We start from the raw sequence: 15,494 nt of genomic DNA on the forward strand, positions 1-15,494 counted from the left end.
CCATCTCCTGCAACAGAAGAAATATACAATGCGGCTTCTGCAATGAATAGAAAATATAACCACCACGCGTCCACGCCTATGAAGCCACATACCTGACAAAGATCACATGACTGCAGTTGGACAAAGCCAAATTAATTAATCATCTGGTCGACAGACATGTATCATTTATCATCAGACATTAATGGATCAAAAATGTAAGTGAGTCACGATGTGAGGAAACTACAATTGCTAAATGCATCTGCATCCACAGACCTGTCACAGTAAAATAGTCAAATGATTCAAATCCTCAGTGGTCTTGGGCACAGACCCACAATGGCTATTTCCTTTCGGGGCCTTCCATGCTAAAACTCAAGGTAGCCTACTCTAAAGTACTTGAGATAAAAACTTCACCAAACCCTCATGCTATCTTGATGCACTGGCAACTGCCACAGTCTGTAGTAGACTGTCAGAGAACACAGCAACATATCTGCAGGCAGCATCTCAGACAACGTTACATCACATGAGGCTGTTTTTCCATATCACCAGCAGGTGGTTATGAGGCCGTGCAGGCTGTCTGTCTGATAGGGCAGACAAGCCTGTCGCTATTAAAGCCTGTCGCTGTTAAAACAGTGATGTGAACTTAGGACAAACCCCTGTGCCAGGATCAAGTAGCTAGCCAGCTATCTCGTTACCAATCTGATAATCTGCATGGGGCACCTTTTCCACTCACTGTCTTGCATAAGGGGATCTATGTAGGCTGTAGGGACTTACATAATTAGACTAAACGAGCCAGCTATGAGTGTAATGACGAAGCTGTAGTTGTTAGTGATACATTAAAAGAGGCACTTAATGACATTTCATCATTTTTATAACCACCATGAACCTGAACCCTGTCATAATAATATAGGCCTCTGAAGTTCTTATCAGTTATAGCTGTATGGCGCCCCCTATTGAGAAATTGTCATAGGGGCTTTGTTTACATAGAGATTTGTTAGATCATTTTCAGAATCACAAACACACTTTATCAAGTATGAGGTTCGTGCAAGACATTTGGCACAGTGACAAACCCAGTATCAAGCAACCGACACGTACAGTAGACCTACAGGACATAATATAATAATATTATCATATTATATATATAATTCAAGTACACTATATGAAATGTATTATTGACTGATTCACTGATATGTTATCCAGATGGGGTAAGTACAGAGGGGCAACATCATGGGATATCAGAAACATGCATAAAGCTGTGTGTCTGTTACTGTGTATGTGTGTGTGTGTGTGTGTGTGTGTGTGTGAGAGAGAGAGAGAGAGAGGGGGGGGGGGGGGGGGGGTAAACAACTCCAACTAGGTAACGTAAACAACTTCAACTAGGTTATGTGCAGCCTTCACACTCAGTGCAAAAACAGATGGTTTACAACTAAAGAACAAAGAAAGAGGTCATGCGATAACGACAAAATCCTGCCTTTTCTTGCTTTTTCCACAAAGCCTTAGTTGAAAAGTGTGAAACCTAAATACGGGCCCAGGAGCAGGAGGTATATATATGGCACAGTTTCAACATGCAGCTCTTTAACTTGTAAACAGTTTGGCACATTACTTCCTGAATGGATGTCCAGTCGATCTTAAATCCCATAGCTCGGGGTGGGCGCTTATTGGCGCTGTGATTGGCTACTTGGATATCAGGGCAACAACAGCGCGTTCAGAAATAGCGTACTGCATGAGCGCACTCCGGTGCGGAATTTCCGATCGCAGTGGTATAAAGTATTTTACTCAAGTACTGTATTTCAGTACAATTTTGAGGTGATTTCTTTCTCCTTTTTTACATTTATTTTCGTCCATTTGAATTATACGGTTATACCGCAAGTCCACAATGCATTGTGCTATTTTAAATCTGCTATTTAAAAAAATAATTAATACATTTTATAAATGTGAAAGCTTGTGAAATGACTACTTTCTACTTCTGGTACTTTAAGTACTGGTACATAATTTTTACTTGTAAAAGTCTAACAGAGTATTTTTCTACATTGCAGTATTGATACTTTTACTTAAGAAAGATAATGCATTTGAGACATTTCCGATTTCCCCAAAGTACAGTTTCATTATTCTAGAGCTGATGTCTGGTTGGTGGAAAATTAACCAACTCTACAGCCAATTACTGCAGGGCCGCACCTCCGAACCATGGGATCTAGACTGTGTTTATAAATATGGGTTTTCTTGCGGCCACAGAAGAGAGGTTTGTTGGTGCCGCTCCTGTAAACAACTACCAGGGATAAATAAATTAAATACATATTATTACCGTCTCCACATACATAGTCCCACACTACCGGACTTTAATTCTACCAGGGTTTTTTTCCTTACGGATGGTGCATTTCTCTGTGGAGCTTCTGTTAAATAGTCATTGTTTTGGTTGTCAACAAGGACACAAGTTTCCCGTTTCCTCCAGGCTATCATGCTGAACACAGAGGAAAGGTAAGGCAATGTTTTCCCCACACTCACAATATTCGTGCGTTCCTTTGTATCTATGCTAAAGCGGTTATTTGGTTGGTAGACAAGTTGGTAGTGCGTTGGGAAAGAAACCTTTTCATGACGCAGTGGGAAATGTTATTTTGCTTTGTTTTTTTTAAATATATAAACTCCCACAAATAACTGCTGGACAATATTGCGCTGGGGCTGCAGAAATGTAACCCTACCCGATGCAACAACACCACATATTTGATATTCCATCTGATCAAAAATTGTTTATTATAGTTATTGTTATTGCCATCTTTTTTATATATATTTTTTGCCTGTGGTACATTTCCGTGTTTTATTCTTGCTGCGCACGCAGCTGTCAATGACATCTGCTGCTGAGATGTTAGTATGATGTACCCTATTATTTGACCAACCAAAAACCCAAAATATTATGTGATTTATTATTTCTGTTACATTGCATCATAGGAATTCATCTTGCTAAATTAAGTCGTATAAATTAGTATTTCTCATTGTCTCTCTACAGTAGGCTAGTGCTAGTTAGAATGCCAAAAATGTATCCCCCAATCAATCTCCCATGCCATCGTTGAAGAAATAACGTCTGCTATGCTAAAACGGCAATTTCTGTGTCGGTTAATAATATTATGGGATGTTTGTTTGTTTGATTGATTGAATACTTTATTAACAGCTTGCAGAAAAAAGCACAGGAAAGTACAGTTCATTACAGATCTGTACTAACAGTGCTATGGCTTTAGGGGAGCTAAAGTCCAAGAAAGCCTAGGCTTGTTTTCCATTGGGGTCCTGTTATGTATATCAACACAAGTTACTTGTTTGCTCAGATTAGCTGGATCTTGTGAACACCTTTCCATTGTTTTGCCTACTTTATTTTCTGTAGACATTAGGAGTTTTCTGTGCAGGTGAAGGCCTCGTTGTTATTATACGTTAATTGTTATTATTGTAACGGTTACATTATAATAAGTATATCATTTATTCTTATGCTTACAAAAAAACATATTTTAGTATTCGTAAGCTATTGTTATTATGTCAAAAGCTCAATAATGCATGCACATGCTGTAACTGTATATGTGTATTTTTCTATATGCTTGTAAGGGAGCAGCTTGCAAAGACAATCACAGGAGAGTGCAGTTCAATACAGGTCTGTTAAGAGGATTTTAAACCCAAGAAAGCAAAGCACTAACGCTTATTGGGGTCCTTAAATGTCAGAATGAGTGTCTTCCATAGATGTTCATTCTTGTTGCATAACCCTTCTCACCTTACCCTGTCTGATCCCTTCTCCTTTTCCTCTTTTTACTCTCCAAACCCTCTAACCAGTGTTGACATTGTGTTCCCTCTTTTACTTTCTTGATGATTTCTTTTTTTATTCATAGAAGTGTATATTTGTGATATTTCTTAAATATTCTGATTAATTGACTCTGTTATAGACACGTCTTCTTATTACTTTGGGCTTATGTTTCTGTAAAGTTGCTAGTAATAAAATGTTAGTTAGTAGTTACGGGTTGCGTTTTTTTTTTTTTTTGGGGGGGGGGGGTCTTGTTTCCAAATAGGCAAGTATACTTATTATTGTTATTTAGTTGAGGCCGAAATGTATGAATCGTTCTCAAGAAATAAGAATGTGTATCTGAGCCGGTCTTGCATTCTTAATTTTGGAGTGCTGCTTTTCCCACTTGGGTGGTATTTTGTGTTGTTGGAATGTTTAAAAAAACATTGCAAATATTCCACATTTTATTTCAAGAGTCTTTGAAAATAACAGATCTACAACATGATGTGACGCATTGTGAGCTTGTAGAATAGATCATCTATTTTCAAATGGCTGGTATAAAGTGCTAGTGTGGCCTAGTTGCTTCTTGTGGGCTTGTTTTCCTACTGCCTTTCCCTCCCTCCCCCGCCATAGGAGCATCAGTGGAGAGGATGTCAGTTATGTCACTCAGAAAGTGCCTGGTTGCCTAATCTAAGTGATACTAGGTATTAGGTAATCTGGTTGATTCTGTCCAGCCTGTGACAGAATCTGGTCACAGATGACCGATGTGACTACTCAGTCACATCTCAGTTGAGAAGTGGCAATGCATCTGAATGTTCATACGAAATGCATATTAAATGGGTGTCGTGTCCTTCTAAAGTATTCTCCTTTTCTGTGTACAATTCTTAAATGCCTATAAATCAAAGTCTATGGGATCGAACCCCGACCTCAGGGTTGACACTCTAACACCACAAGGCCACTGAGCTGGCCAACCCATAGTCTGAACGGCATAAAACCCATACTCTGAACGCCGCAACGTGAAGCTGTGAGCTGAGGCAGATGCTTCGGCACACAAACTGATTAGATGTTCATAAATGAAAGCTTGCTGCAGCTGGAATTGATGTCTGAGTAACTTGTTTTTAAACTTTTTTCTTTCTTAGTGTACCACTCTGGTTACAGATGATGGCTCTAGTCTGTAATGATATTGTGTAACTGGTGAAAACTTTTTGAACACCAAAACAAAAGCTTGTCTTTTCTTGTCTGCATCAATAACAATGCCAAGTGTTGCAGGTTAAGTCTAGTCCAACAATTAATAAGGTATGGTGTGGACTGGCTGAACTGCACTGGAGGAGATGTTATCAGACACAAGAATGACATAATATAACTTTGAGTTAATAATATGCCTTCCTGTTGTTTGCATGTGGCTTAATTTATATTCACCTTACTAAGAGGCACTCATTAGGCTGCATCCAACAAGTATGTATCATTTGGATATGGAAAACACCTTGTCCTGCCAAACATTCATGCAAGCTCTGGGCATATTTGTGTCACACTGGCAGCAAATGACATATTCTGCAACCCAAATGTTTAACATGACTTTGTCAAAGTTTGTCACTGATGGCAAAACCACGGCAGACTTGCTTCAGTTAAGCCATAGATTTTACCTAGTGGCCACTGGCTAACGGCTTTTAGATTTGTAATGGTTAATATATGTGTTGAGGATATTGCAGCTTACAGTTATGCATGTGTCTCTTGTAGGCTACAGTATCAGCATACGTGCAACTTGTTTTAAGTTTACAGTCCATAAAATGACACAATTCAGAATGATTGTTTTAACCTGGTGGTTCTTCAGGCTTTAGACTTGTGTGTCTGTTTTTTGGCATGTACTCTGGAGTCCAGTGTCAGGTTGCACAGCACGTGTTGCCTTCCTGTTTCAGTCTGAACTCATTTTCTGACATGTCGTGCAAACCCTGTCAGACCTTGTGTCTCTGTTTACATGAGACCAAGACAAGTAGTCCAAAAAGAGGATTACTAGAGTCAAGGTCTTTGCCTCTGTGGGCAATACCTTGCCAGACATTACAGATTGATGGTTCTTAAATGACAAGGTTGTGTCCTGGGACTCAAGTTTGCAATTCTCCTACATTGCTGGTGGTGCTGCTGATACTACTACTACTAATTCATTGCTCCTCTGCTGACAGTTGCGTTTGGACGGCGTTACCAATTCGCTCCGGTTCATGTTTTCACGCCATCCAAATGCAACATGACGCAGCGCACTCTGTGGAGCCCAGGCCTTACAGTGCAAGGACTCAATTTGTACTTTTTGTAGGCTAATAAACAAAATGCCAATGTTTCAGACATGCATGCACAGTTGTTGCACACAACACACAAGCTGATTTTTACCACTTTCACAGGCTCATACACACACTACACATGGTGCATGCACGGAGCCACAATCTTTCACTTGTGAACATGCGCGCACACACTCTCACACGCTCTTTTCTGGAGAAGGGAAGGATGACGCACTTAGCATCCTCACGTCCCGCAGCAACACACACATGATTAATGTCTCACAGCCCTGCTAACACACACTCCTTTAAGATCACCACCCAGATTCCCATTTTTAGAGGTGACCTCAAGCTCATGACCTATTGCAGGCCTGACAAGCCGAAGGCCCTCATTTAGAGGGAATGGGACGGGACAGAGTATCAGAAATGTTGAAATGTCATAGGACAAGAGTGTAGCCTTTCAAAACAAGCTGCCATTCCTATCAAGGTCATATCTATATACGTCCGTCCGTCTGTCTGTCTGTCTGTCTGACCCAAAAAAATACTGTCCAATAATAATAATTAATAGTTAGAGGAACTTGTGTGACAGAAGAGCAGCAGGGCGGTCATAATGAGATTGTTTTCCTCTCTACCGGGCTTGTCGCCATGCAGATCAGGGTGCCCAGGTGACCTGCATGGTGAGTAGTTGCCAGAGCATCGAGGGCACACTTGATCTTGTACCAAGATCGGCTGGGGATTTTCATTGGCCATCGGCCCGTCTGTGACATTAACAGGAAATGGAGCGACGCTTTGGGTTGTTGTTATGGGTTGTTGTTGCGATGTCATGTCCTCCGTCAGGTCAGCCAATCAGATGTGGTTTCTGTTTAAACTTTCCTTTTCCTGACACATGGCTTGACTTTAGAAACCCACATCCTCGGCAACTGCTGTCGAGGTGCCTTTGAAACACACCTAATTACCTAATACCTAACGGCCAACAATAATGTTGACTGTGGTTGTACTACTAGTACTACTAGGTCATTCCTGGGTGTGCAACTGACTGCGGAACCAGGCGTTGCTGTTGCAGACAGACACACACACACACACACACACACACACACTCGACAGTGGCGGTTGCAGACTGTCTTTATGACTGCTCTGATATATTGCACTGTAACCCAAAGCGTGGACTGGGTGTTGCCGTGAACTCCAGTGAGCTATTTCAGAGGTGTTTACAGATCATGTGTTCAGCCCAACTGAGACCAACTGGACTCGGGTCGGCATCACATTCAGATCAGACTGATCTAAGATTAGGTTTAGGTAAAGTCGGGTATGATATTTTGTTTTGGTCTAGTATCTAGAAATCAGTACTTGACGAGAGACGAATTTCTATAAAACATGAGGTAAAAGTGGATACAAGGAATTTAAATGTCAAAAGGTGACTGATTGGCATGGGGTCTGATTTCTAAGCTGTAAAGATGGCTTGAGCAGGGCTTGAGTAACCACTTGGAGACAAATTTAGGCAGCTGGGTCTATGTGACCTTAATCTTAATCTTAATTTTGGCCAGATTGGCAAAGATTGGAGGGGGGTGTTTGAGTCTCGGCTCCATCAGGTCACGAGTCACGACATAATAAACTGAATCAAAGGTTAATAATTAAATGGGTCAAATATATGGGTACGTTCTTTGAACTACTTGACCACACCTGATCACACCTGATTAACTCCATTAAACATTGCTCTGTGTTTACTGTGGAATGGGTTGCTCTCATACAGCTGTTTTCCACTGTGTTCCATTACAGTTCACTTCCATTAAAGGTTGTAAAAGCATAAATACACTGGCAGGGTAGCAACAGATGACTGTCCCATCAGATCTGTCTGCTGGGTTTATTCCAATGACTTTGGGTCCAGTATTGAAATACTGTGTTGACCATTTACATTACATCTAGCTGACTCCACTCCAACTTAGAGCAAGTAAAACGAACAAATGGAATAAGTAATCAACCAACAGTAAGAAATACAAGGGACAGAGACAAGGGACCATTAAGACTAAATCAGAATAATAAAAAAAAAAATGACATGACCGATGGTTGTGTCTTCAGTCCGCCACTAAAGTGGACACACAGACATCAGTCAATCGATCCATGCGTCACTGATCAACCTCTCTTCTCTCACCCATCAATCAATGGCAACCCATAATACTCTCACCTCTGGGTGACCTTCCTGCTTAGTCTCCTGCCCATCCAATAGTTTAGTGAACTCTGCCCATTGCCGACGCTATAAACCTGGGCGCTACTCTCCCTCTGCCAACCTGGGGAGAGCCCTGAACTGAGCTCATCAATGTATGAGCTACTTACCACCTGATAGTGGAGTTTCCCCTGACGTAGTGCGTGCAGTTGGAAGGAACATGTTATTCCAACCAGTTCCTTTTCCCTCCATCAGGCTGACTAGGGGTATGCGGGGGAATGTTTTCTGTGAGGATACCATTACCTACCCTCTAGGCCTAGGGGACATGGGGAGAACATGCAAACTCTACACAGAAAGGCTAAACTCCACACATCAGCGCCGCCGCCAACCCCACCTAGGGTATGGGCGCTGATGGTGCAGAGGAGAGAACACGACCACAGCGTCCCCGCCGTCGACAGCGCTACCAACTGGGCCACCGTGCCCCTTTGTGAACTCTATCTGACTCTCTCCTTTTCCTTTCTCTCTCTCTTTGTTTGTGTCCATCCAGTTCCTGGTTAGCGGGGTCCAGACTGTGCTGCTCGACAGGGGGCCTGGGGCCTCTGTGGTGCTCCTGATGACCCTCTCCCACAGCAAAAGATCCCGGGTGGGCGAGGGACTATCAGGGATCCCTCTCTTAGCGTGCTAGTACACAAGGTGAGACATGCACGCACGCACTTGTACACAAGGTGAGACACGCACGCATGCACTAGTACACAAGGTGAGACATGCACGCACTAGTACACAAGGTGAGACACGCACGCACTAGTACACAAGGTGAGACACACACGCACTAGTACACAAGGTGAGAAACGCACGCACTGGTACACAAGGTGAGAAACACACGCACTGGTACACAAGGTGAGACATGCACGCACGCACTGGTACACAAGGTGAGACACGCACGCATGCACTAGTACACAAGGTGAGACGCGCACGCACTAGTACACAAGGTGAGACATGTTCTATGTTCCCTGCTTACAACCCACTTAAAACCCTAACCTTTTTTTGGGGTAAGCGGGGAACATGGAACCCGGGAAACTTGATGTTTTGGGGATGACCTGTGTCTGTTTGACCACAGACACAGGTCCTGCTAATGTTTCTCACCCTTTCGCTCAACAAATATTTAAGACAGTATGCAGACAATCTCCCCAGCTAGTTACACAATCTGCTAATAACTGATTAAAATGTTGCTTTGTCATGGCATTATCCTAAACCTCCCTAAATGTTATTTCTACCCAGTTATGCACTCCCTTCAGTGACTTCTGCTGCCTACACATCCAATTCAAAACACTGGTGATGGACCCACTAACAAATCAAGGGCATGGCACACCCGTACCAACTCCACACCCCTTCCCCCACACTTACTGTAGATTAGCTAATACTCGCGAATCGAGCAGGTTGGACCGACATTCCAATACTCACATTTCTGCTTGCTCGCCCCTCTGTCCTGGAGGCTGTATTTCTCTCTATGCTTATGAATTGAGCATGATTGAATTGTAGGTCAGGATGTATGTGTAGTGTACATGTATCTCTACCCGTCTATTATCATAATAATAATTATAATAATCCTTGTTGTCCCCGATGGGATATTTGTCTTCACAAGTCTGTTCAAGGAACACCAACAAAACATGCGGAACAATACAGCAGAACAGGTTGAACTAGAAGGATGCAATCCTGTGAGTGTGGTTGCCTAATGCCTATCTCTATAGGAATACTTTACAATTCGAAGAGTTGAGTTGGGTATATGGCAAAAATAAATTTAAGCGCTGGTCAATAGTCCGCTTGCCAATGACACTAATAATACCTTTGTACAGTAATAACGCAATAATAAACTAGAAAAGCAGTTCCTGCAGAAACTGCAATGTATATGATGTACAGTAGAAAATGTATTAACCCATTTTGGGCGGGAACCCCTTTTGGTGTTTTAAACATGTTATAATTTAGCTATTGAAAAAATCTACAAGCTCATAGCGCACCACCGAGTGGTCTGCTATTTTATTTTAGAAAAATCGTGAAAATATTTATTTCAGAAAACTGGAGGATTTAGAAGATTGCTTTAAAATTTCGAGTTCAGGCCTAAATGTATTAAAGCTGAAGAGAAAGTAAAAAAAGAAAAAGACTTTTCGCCGTGATGATGGATGGTGACGCATTCAGTGCCGCCCCAGGAAGCGGAAGACGTTTGAATGCGTTTCTATAGCAGCCACCGATGGCACCTCTGTGTGAACCTAGAAAGATCTGACCCTTCCTCATGCAAAAGCTTTTACAAAAGAAAGATACAAGCAAAATAACTGCATAAAGCTGAACATGTTGAAGTTTTAACTAGATTTCCTAGCACAAAGTACGTGGAAGTAGTTGGATGCCAAAAACAAAGTGGCTGTAGAGAACGTGTGTGTGTGCTCGCTGGAGCGAGCCCACAATAAATGTGGTGTTCTCCTTTCTCCGCCCCACTAGGATGACCGACTGTCTGTGAGTCGCCTAGCCGAGGTGAACGGGAATCCTCCTGTTCTCCACTTCCACTACCAGCTCAACGAGCGCCGCTCAGCCTGCTGGGACACGGCACTGTCCGCTGGAAGCCTCTTCCTGGAGATCCCCCCTGGACCACTGGTAGAGGGCAGCAAAGAAGGGTAAGGGGGCGGGGCGCTGACCCATACTGTAGTAGACACTCAGATAAAGAAGCGCACCCTTTGATCATTGACCATTATCAATTACAGTTACAAGTAAAAATCCGGCTGTTTGACTTGATTTAAAAGTACAAAAGTATTGGTATCAAAATGCAATGTGTAAAAGTAGAAGTACACATTAGTCATTATGCAGAATTTCCCATGTATTTCATGTATATTAAATATTTTGAAAATAGCAGATCTACAAGCTCGCAATGCGTCGCAGCTTGTAGACAGGCTATTTTAAAATGGCCGAAACCGGGCTGAAGTTGTTAATACATGTTTTGTAATTATAATTAAAATCTACAAAGTAACTAGTAACTAAAGTTTTCATATAATTGCAGTGGAGTAAAGGATAATATTTGACTCTTGAGATGTAGCGGAGTAGAAGTAAAAGTACTGAAAATACGTTCGTCTGTGAAACTACTGTACCGGTAATTAATTTGTTTATGTCAATGCTTTAAACTGCAAAATATGAGTCGGAGCTGTGCGTTCTCACAGGACATGCGTCATGGGGGTGGGGGGTTGTGTGCCATGCTGGTAGAGCAGAGTCACCTTGGCAGCTGTCGGCTCGCTGCCAGCTGCATTATATAACAATGCAGCGCTTATGTAAAAACATAAAACATTAAAAGCTCAGTACATCATCCTCCCTCCCTCCCTCTCTCTGTCTTCCTGTCTCACCCCCTTCTCAATCTCTTTCACCCCCCCTCTCTTCCCACACCACCCCTTCTCTGTTTATCTCTATTTTGGCATCTTCACTTTTTGTCTGTCACATTTTTAAGGTTGTTTTAACGGAATTACCAATATTGCTGTTTATAAATGCACCATTTGCCATTTATACAAATGTTTAACAATACAAAATCTCTCTCTCTCTCTCTCAGTCTCACTGCTCTTCTGGAGTTCGCTGAAGAGAAACTCAAAGTCAACCACGTGTTTCTTTGGTTCGGCAAAAACCGAGAGGATCGATGTAAGACCTTTTTGCAAATTTCTTTTTTTATTGAGATTATATTTTATCACACGGCACTCGGGAAGTAGAGTAGAGACATCACATTATGACATGCATTCAACCCCTTAACATGGTGACCGGGATTGTGGCTGTGTGTACAGCCACAATGTGTCTTCCAATGTGACAAATGGCGAACAAGCTCACAGCGGCCACAAGCCTTGTTGTGTTGCGACATAAGCTTTTAGACTGGCTATTTTCAGTTAATATGTTTTCTGTAGAGGGAAAGAAGTTTGATGACCAGCAGTGGTTCCCTATGGAGACTCATATAGGCACCTTTGTGTCTCCATAGGGAACCACTTCTGGTCATCAAATTATTTGCTTGGGAAGGCGACAAAAACAAACCAAGAAAAAAAGTCTCAATGGAGTGAGTAATCAATAGGAAAAAAAGGTTATTTTAGGGGTGAAGTATCCCTTTAGGTATATCGTGTCGATATACCTAAAATAATATTTTGTGTGTTATTGTGTTTGCCGTCCAGCGGTCGTCATCCGGTCGTTCCACTACATGGGTTTTGAGATGGTGAAGCCAGGGAACCCGGCCATTCCGCCGCGGCCAGACCTTCTCTTCATGGTCTACTCCATGGACGGCGGCAACAGCAGCTCCGACGACGACTGACTGGCCACGCCATGTCGGCAGGCTCCACCCACGTCCCATGTGACCCCTCCCCCTCCTCTGACGCTGTTCCTCCCTTCACCTCACCCTGCCTCCTCTTCCTCTGATGAAGAACAGCCGCATCTCTCATGGGGGGAGTTGTAACCCCTTCATCTAACAACCCTTCTCTCCACTTCCTCATGTGACATCAACCCAAAAACCTCTCCGAACCTAAAATCCAGTTGTGACTGGAGGAAGCGGGGAGGTCTCATACATACCGTTTTGAAGACTCTTGATAAAAGGAGAAGGTGTGTGTGTGTGTGTGTGTGTGTGTGTGTGTGTGTGTGTGTGTGTGTGTGTGTGTGTGTGTGTGTGTGTGTGTGTGTGTGTGTGTGTGTGTGTGTGTGTGTGTGTGTGTGTGTGTGTGTGTGTGTGTGTGTGTGTGTGTGTGTGTGTGTGTGTGTGTGTGTGTGTGTGTGTGTGTGTGTGTGTGTATGTACATATATATATGTGTGTGTTTGTGTACGTTCTGGAATACATTTTTCCATTTTCTTTCTCCCAACCATCAACCCATGAACCCACGATGTGTTTAGTTTTATCTGCGTGCTTTATAGCATTCTTGGAAAGTAGTTCAGATAAAATAAACTGTACAAAGCAAGTATTTGGGAGGGGGGGGGGGGGGTAGCTGCATTCTAAATACGACATCTTCCTATTGTTTAGTTTAACTGTTTTTGAGGAATAATTGGGGAGAAGCTGATCCCTGATCAGCCTCTGTGGTGGTCGCCCTCATCATGTTGAAATACATCACATCATCATTCCAACTTGTGTTATTCATTTTGAAGCCCAAATTCTGTCTGTTTGACAACAAAAAAAAGAGTCAAAATGATGTAGTCAACATTTGTAGGATTTCTGTGTACATTGCATTTAACTACCACTCCTTACTTAACCCCTGGCTGTCAAAGAGATTGAACCTGGGGGTATTTTTGGTTACAGGACAATCTGTAACCACATGGGCAGATAAAGATTCAGTGTTGCCCCACTCCTTGTATCTATTCTGGTACTGGCAGTTCCCCCTTCTAAGATCACAGGATCCCTATTGAATGAATTAACTAAAGCTTATTCTAGAGTTGTTTATCCGCTAAGCTAAATGCCTGAAATGTACAATGTCAACCTGCAATGTCGACCTGAGAAGCTGAATTATAGAGCAGGTGGAAGGAGGCACTGTAACTACTATTAAGCTGTTTGTTAACTTCACTATTCACAACTTTCTATCTCGCAAACACACACCTTTTATTCGTTGTAAAACACAGGAGGAACAAAAAACATTGCAATACAACATCTAATTTTGTAGAGCAGATCTACCAGTACTGTGTTTTTCACAAATCTAGCTCTGTAGTTCTTAACCCATTTAGGCCTGACGTCGAAATAAAAAAAAGTTCGCTCTGAAAGAATATATACCTATTCAAGATTTGTGCAGCATTTTTACGATTTTTCAAAAATAGCAGACCTACAAGTTCATAGCGCGCCACCGAGTGGCGCGCTATGAGCTTGTAGATCACTATTTTTGACGATGAGGTTTGGTGTAGGCGGAAACCGAGTTCAGTTCCCTAAGACGACAGGGGCTGAAGTGGTTAAAGAGGTCCTGCAGAGCTAGAACTCCACAACCATTGTATATCGCCTCCGAAGGAAAATATGTCATGTTTTTTTAATGGGGGAAATGGAGGATTTCTGTGCCTAAGAAAAGAATGCAATGACTTTTAACTTTAACATTTCATTCTTGAGTCTTACTTTAGAATCTTTCCTACTTCACCATGTGTATTTTGTTTGTGTACCCTGTTGTCTTCCCAGCACCCTGTGATGCTATAGGGGATACCAATTTACAGAAAAGAAAGATCCAAGAAAATATGCCAAAGAATCCATATCCCATATAGCAGGTTGATGCTTTTCAAGTCGTCCCTGATTTAAATTCAGCCGGCTTTAAACCGGTCTGAAAAGAACTGGTCAAATACATTCCCCACATCAGTAACAGCATCAAGCTCTTGTAGACTTGGTGGAAGTCTTGTCTTACAAAAACAAAACAGCTGTAACAGCTGTGTGATTACATTTCTTTTCCTAAAGGTCACAGGCCCTGACTGCTTAACCAAAAATTATACAATTACATGCTACCATTAAATGCTACAATTGTCCACTTAATAATAATTCAATTGGTGGAACAGTACATACTGTACACTTTGAAGTGATTTGTTTTTACTGCTGCACAGTGCTCTAAATAGGAGCCTGTTTTCTTTTTTTGTAAATGCCAAGAGAGGGAGAGCTTTATTTTTGCATGTGTGAATAAGTCATTAAGTCTTCACTGTTAATGAATGAGCTGTGACTATAAGCTGTTAGGAAAAATGGCAAGATATTATTCTCAGAGGTATATTTTTCTGTATATTTCTCAATTGTTCCTTTTTTTTTGTCTTCATGATAGCTTAGAGGGGTTATTTGTTTACATTGACTTAGCAACTATATGATGACAATCCACTCTTGTATACTTTTGGACATTTTTGTCTTTAGGGGGGGGGGGGAGAATAAAGATGGTTATACATCTTCCTTTTGTGTGTTTTATGATGAATACTTGTAGACAGAAATCTACTCGGTGGTAACCGCTGGCCAAGTGGTTCAGGTGCATGCCACATATAGGCTTTGGCCTGACAGCGTGTCGCATGTTCGAGTCCTGTTCATGGCGACCTTTGCTGCATGTCTCTCCCCTTTTCTCTCTCTCTCTTTCCTGTCCATCTTTACTTGATATTATCAATAAAGGCAGAAAAGCTAAAAACAAATTAAAAAAAAAAGAAAATCACATGCCAAGTTCTAGACCTCCAGTTCTAGGCTACACGGAAGGGGGGGGGACGACTTCTTCATTATTTCCACACAACTTTTATATTTATATTATATATTAATGTCAATGTTGAAAATGAGTGGTATGTCCCTTTAACTTGTGGGCCATATTAAGTGAAGGTGGGGGCTGCTAGTGCCCATGTGTGCTTGTTTGATCTTATGTCT

General features: G+C 42.0%; 1 protein-coding gene across 1 annotated transcript; it reads left to right on the forward strand.

The window, feature by feature from the left end:
- Positions 1–8,566: 8,566 nt before the first annotated feature.
- Positions 8,567–15,039, forward strand: oaz2a (ornithine decarboxylase antizyme 2a; the record flags this gene model as incomplete). Its single annotated transcript, XM_083762796.1, has 5 exons — positions 8,567–8,632; positions 8,714–8,848; positions 10,646–10,818; positions 11,736–11,821; positions 12,337–15,039. The coding sequence occupies 5 exons, from the start codon at positions 8,567–8,569 to the stop codon at positions 12,471–12,473; spliced, it is 597 nt and encodes a 198-aa protein (XP_083618922.1). The 3' UTR covers positions 12,474–15,039.
- Between the last annotated feature and the right edge of the window lie 455 nt (positions 15,040–15,494).

This window comes from Protomyctophum parallelum (assembly GCF_964188405.1).
Source record: "Protomyctophum parallelum genome assembly, chromosome: 4".
Taxonomy (NCBI): domain Eukaryota; kingdom Metazoa; phylum Chordata; class Actinopteri; order Myctophiformes; family Myctophidae; genus Protomyctophum; species Protomyctophum parallelum.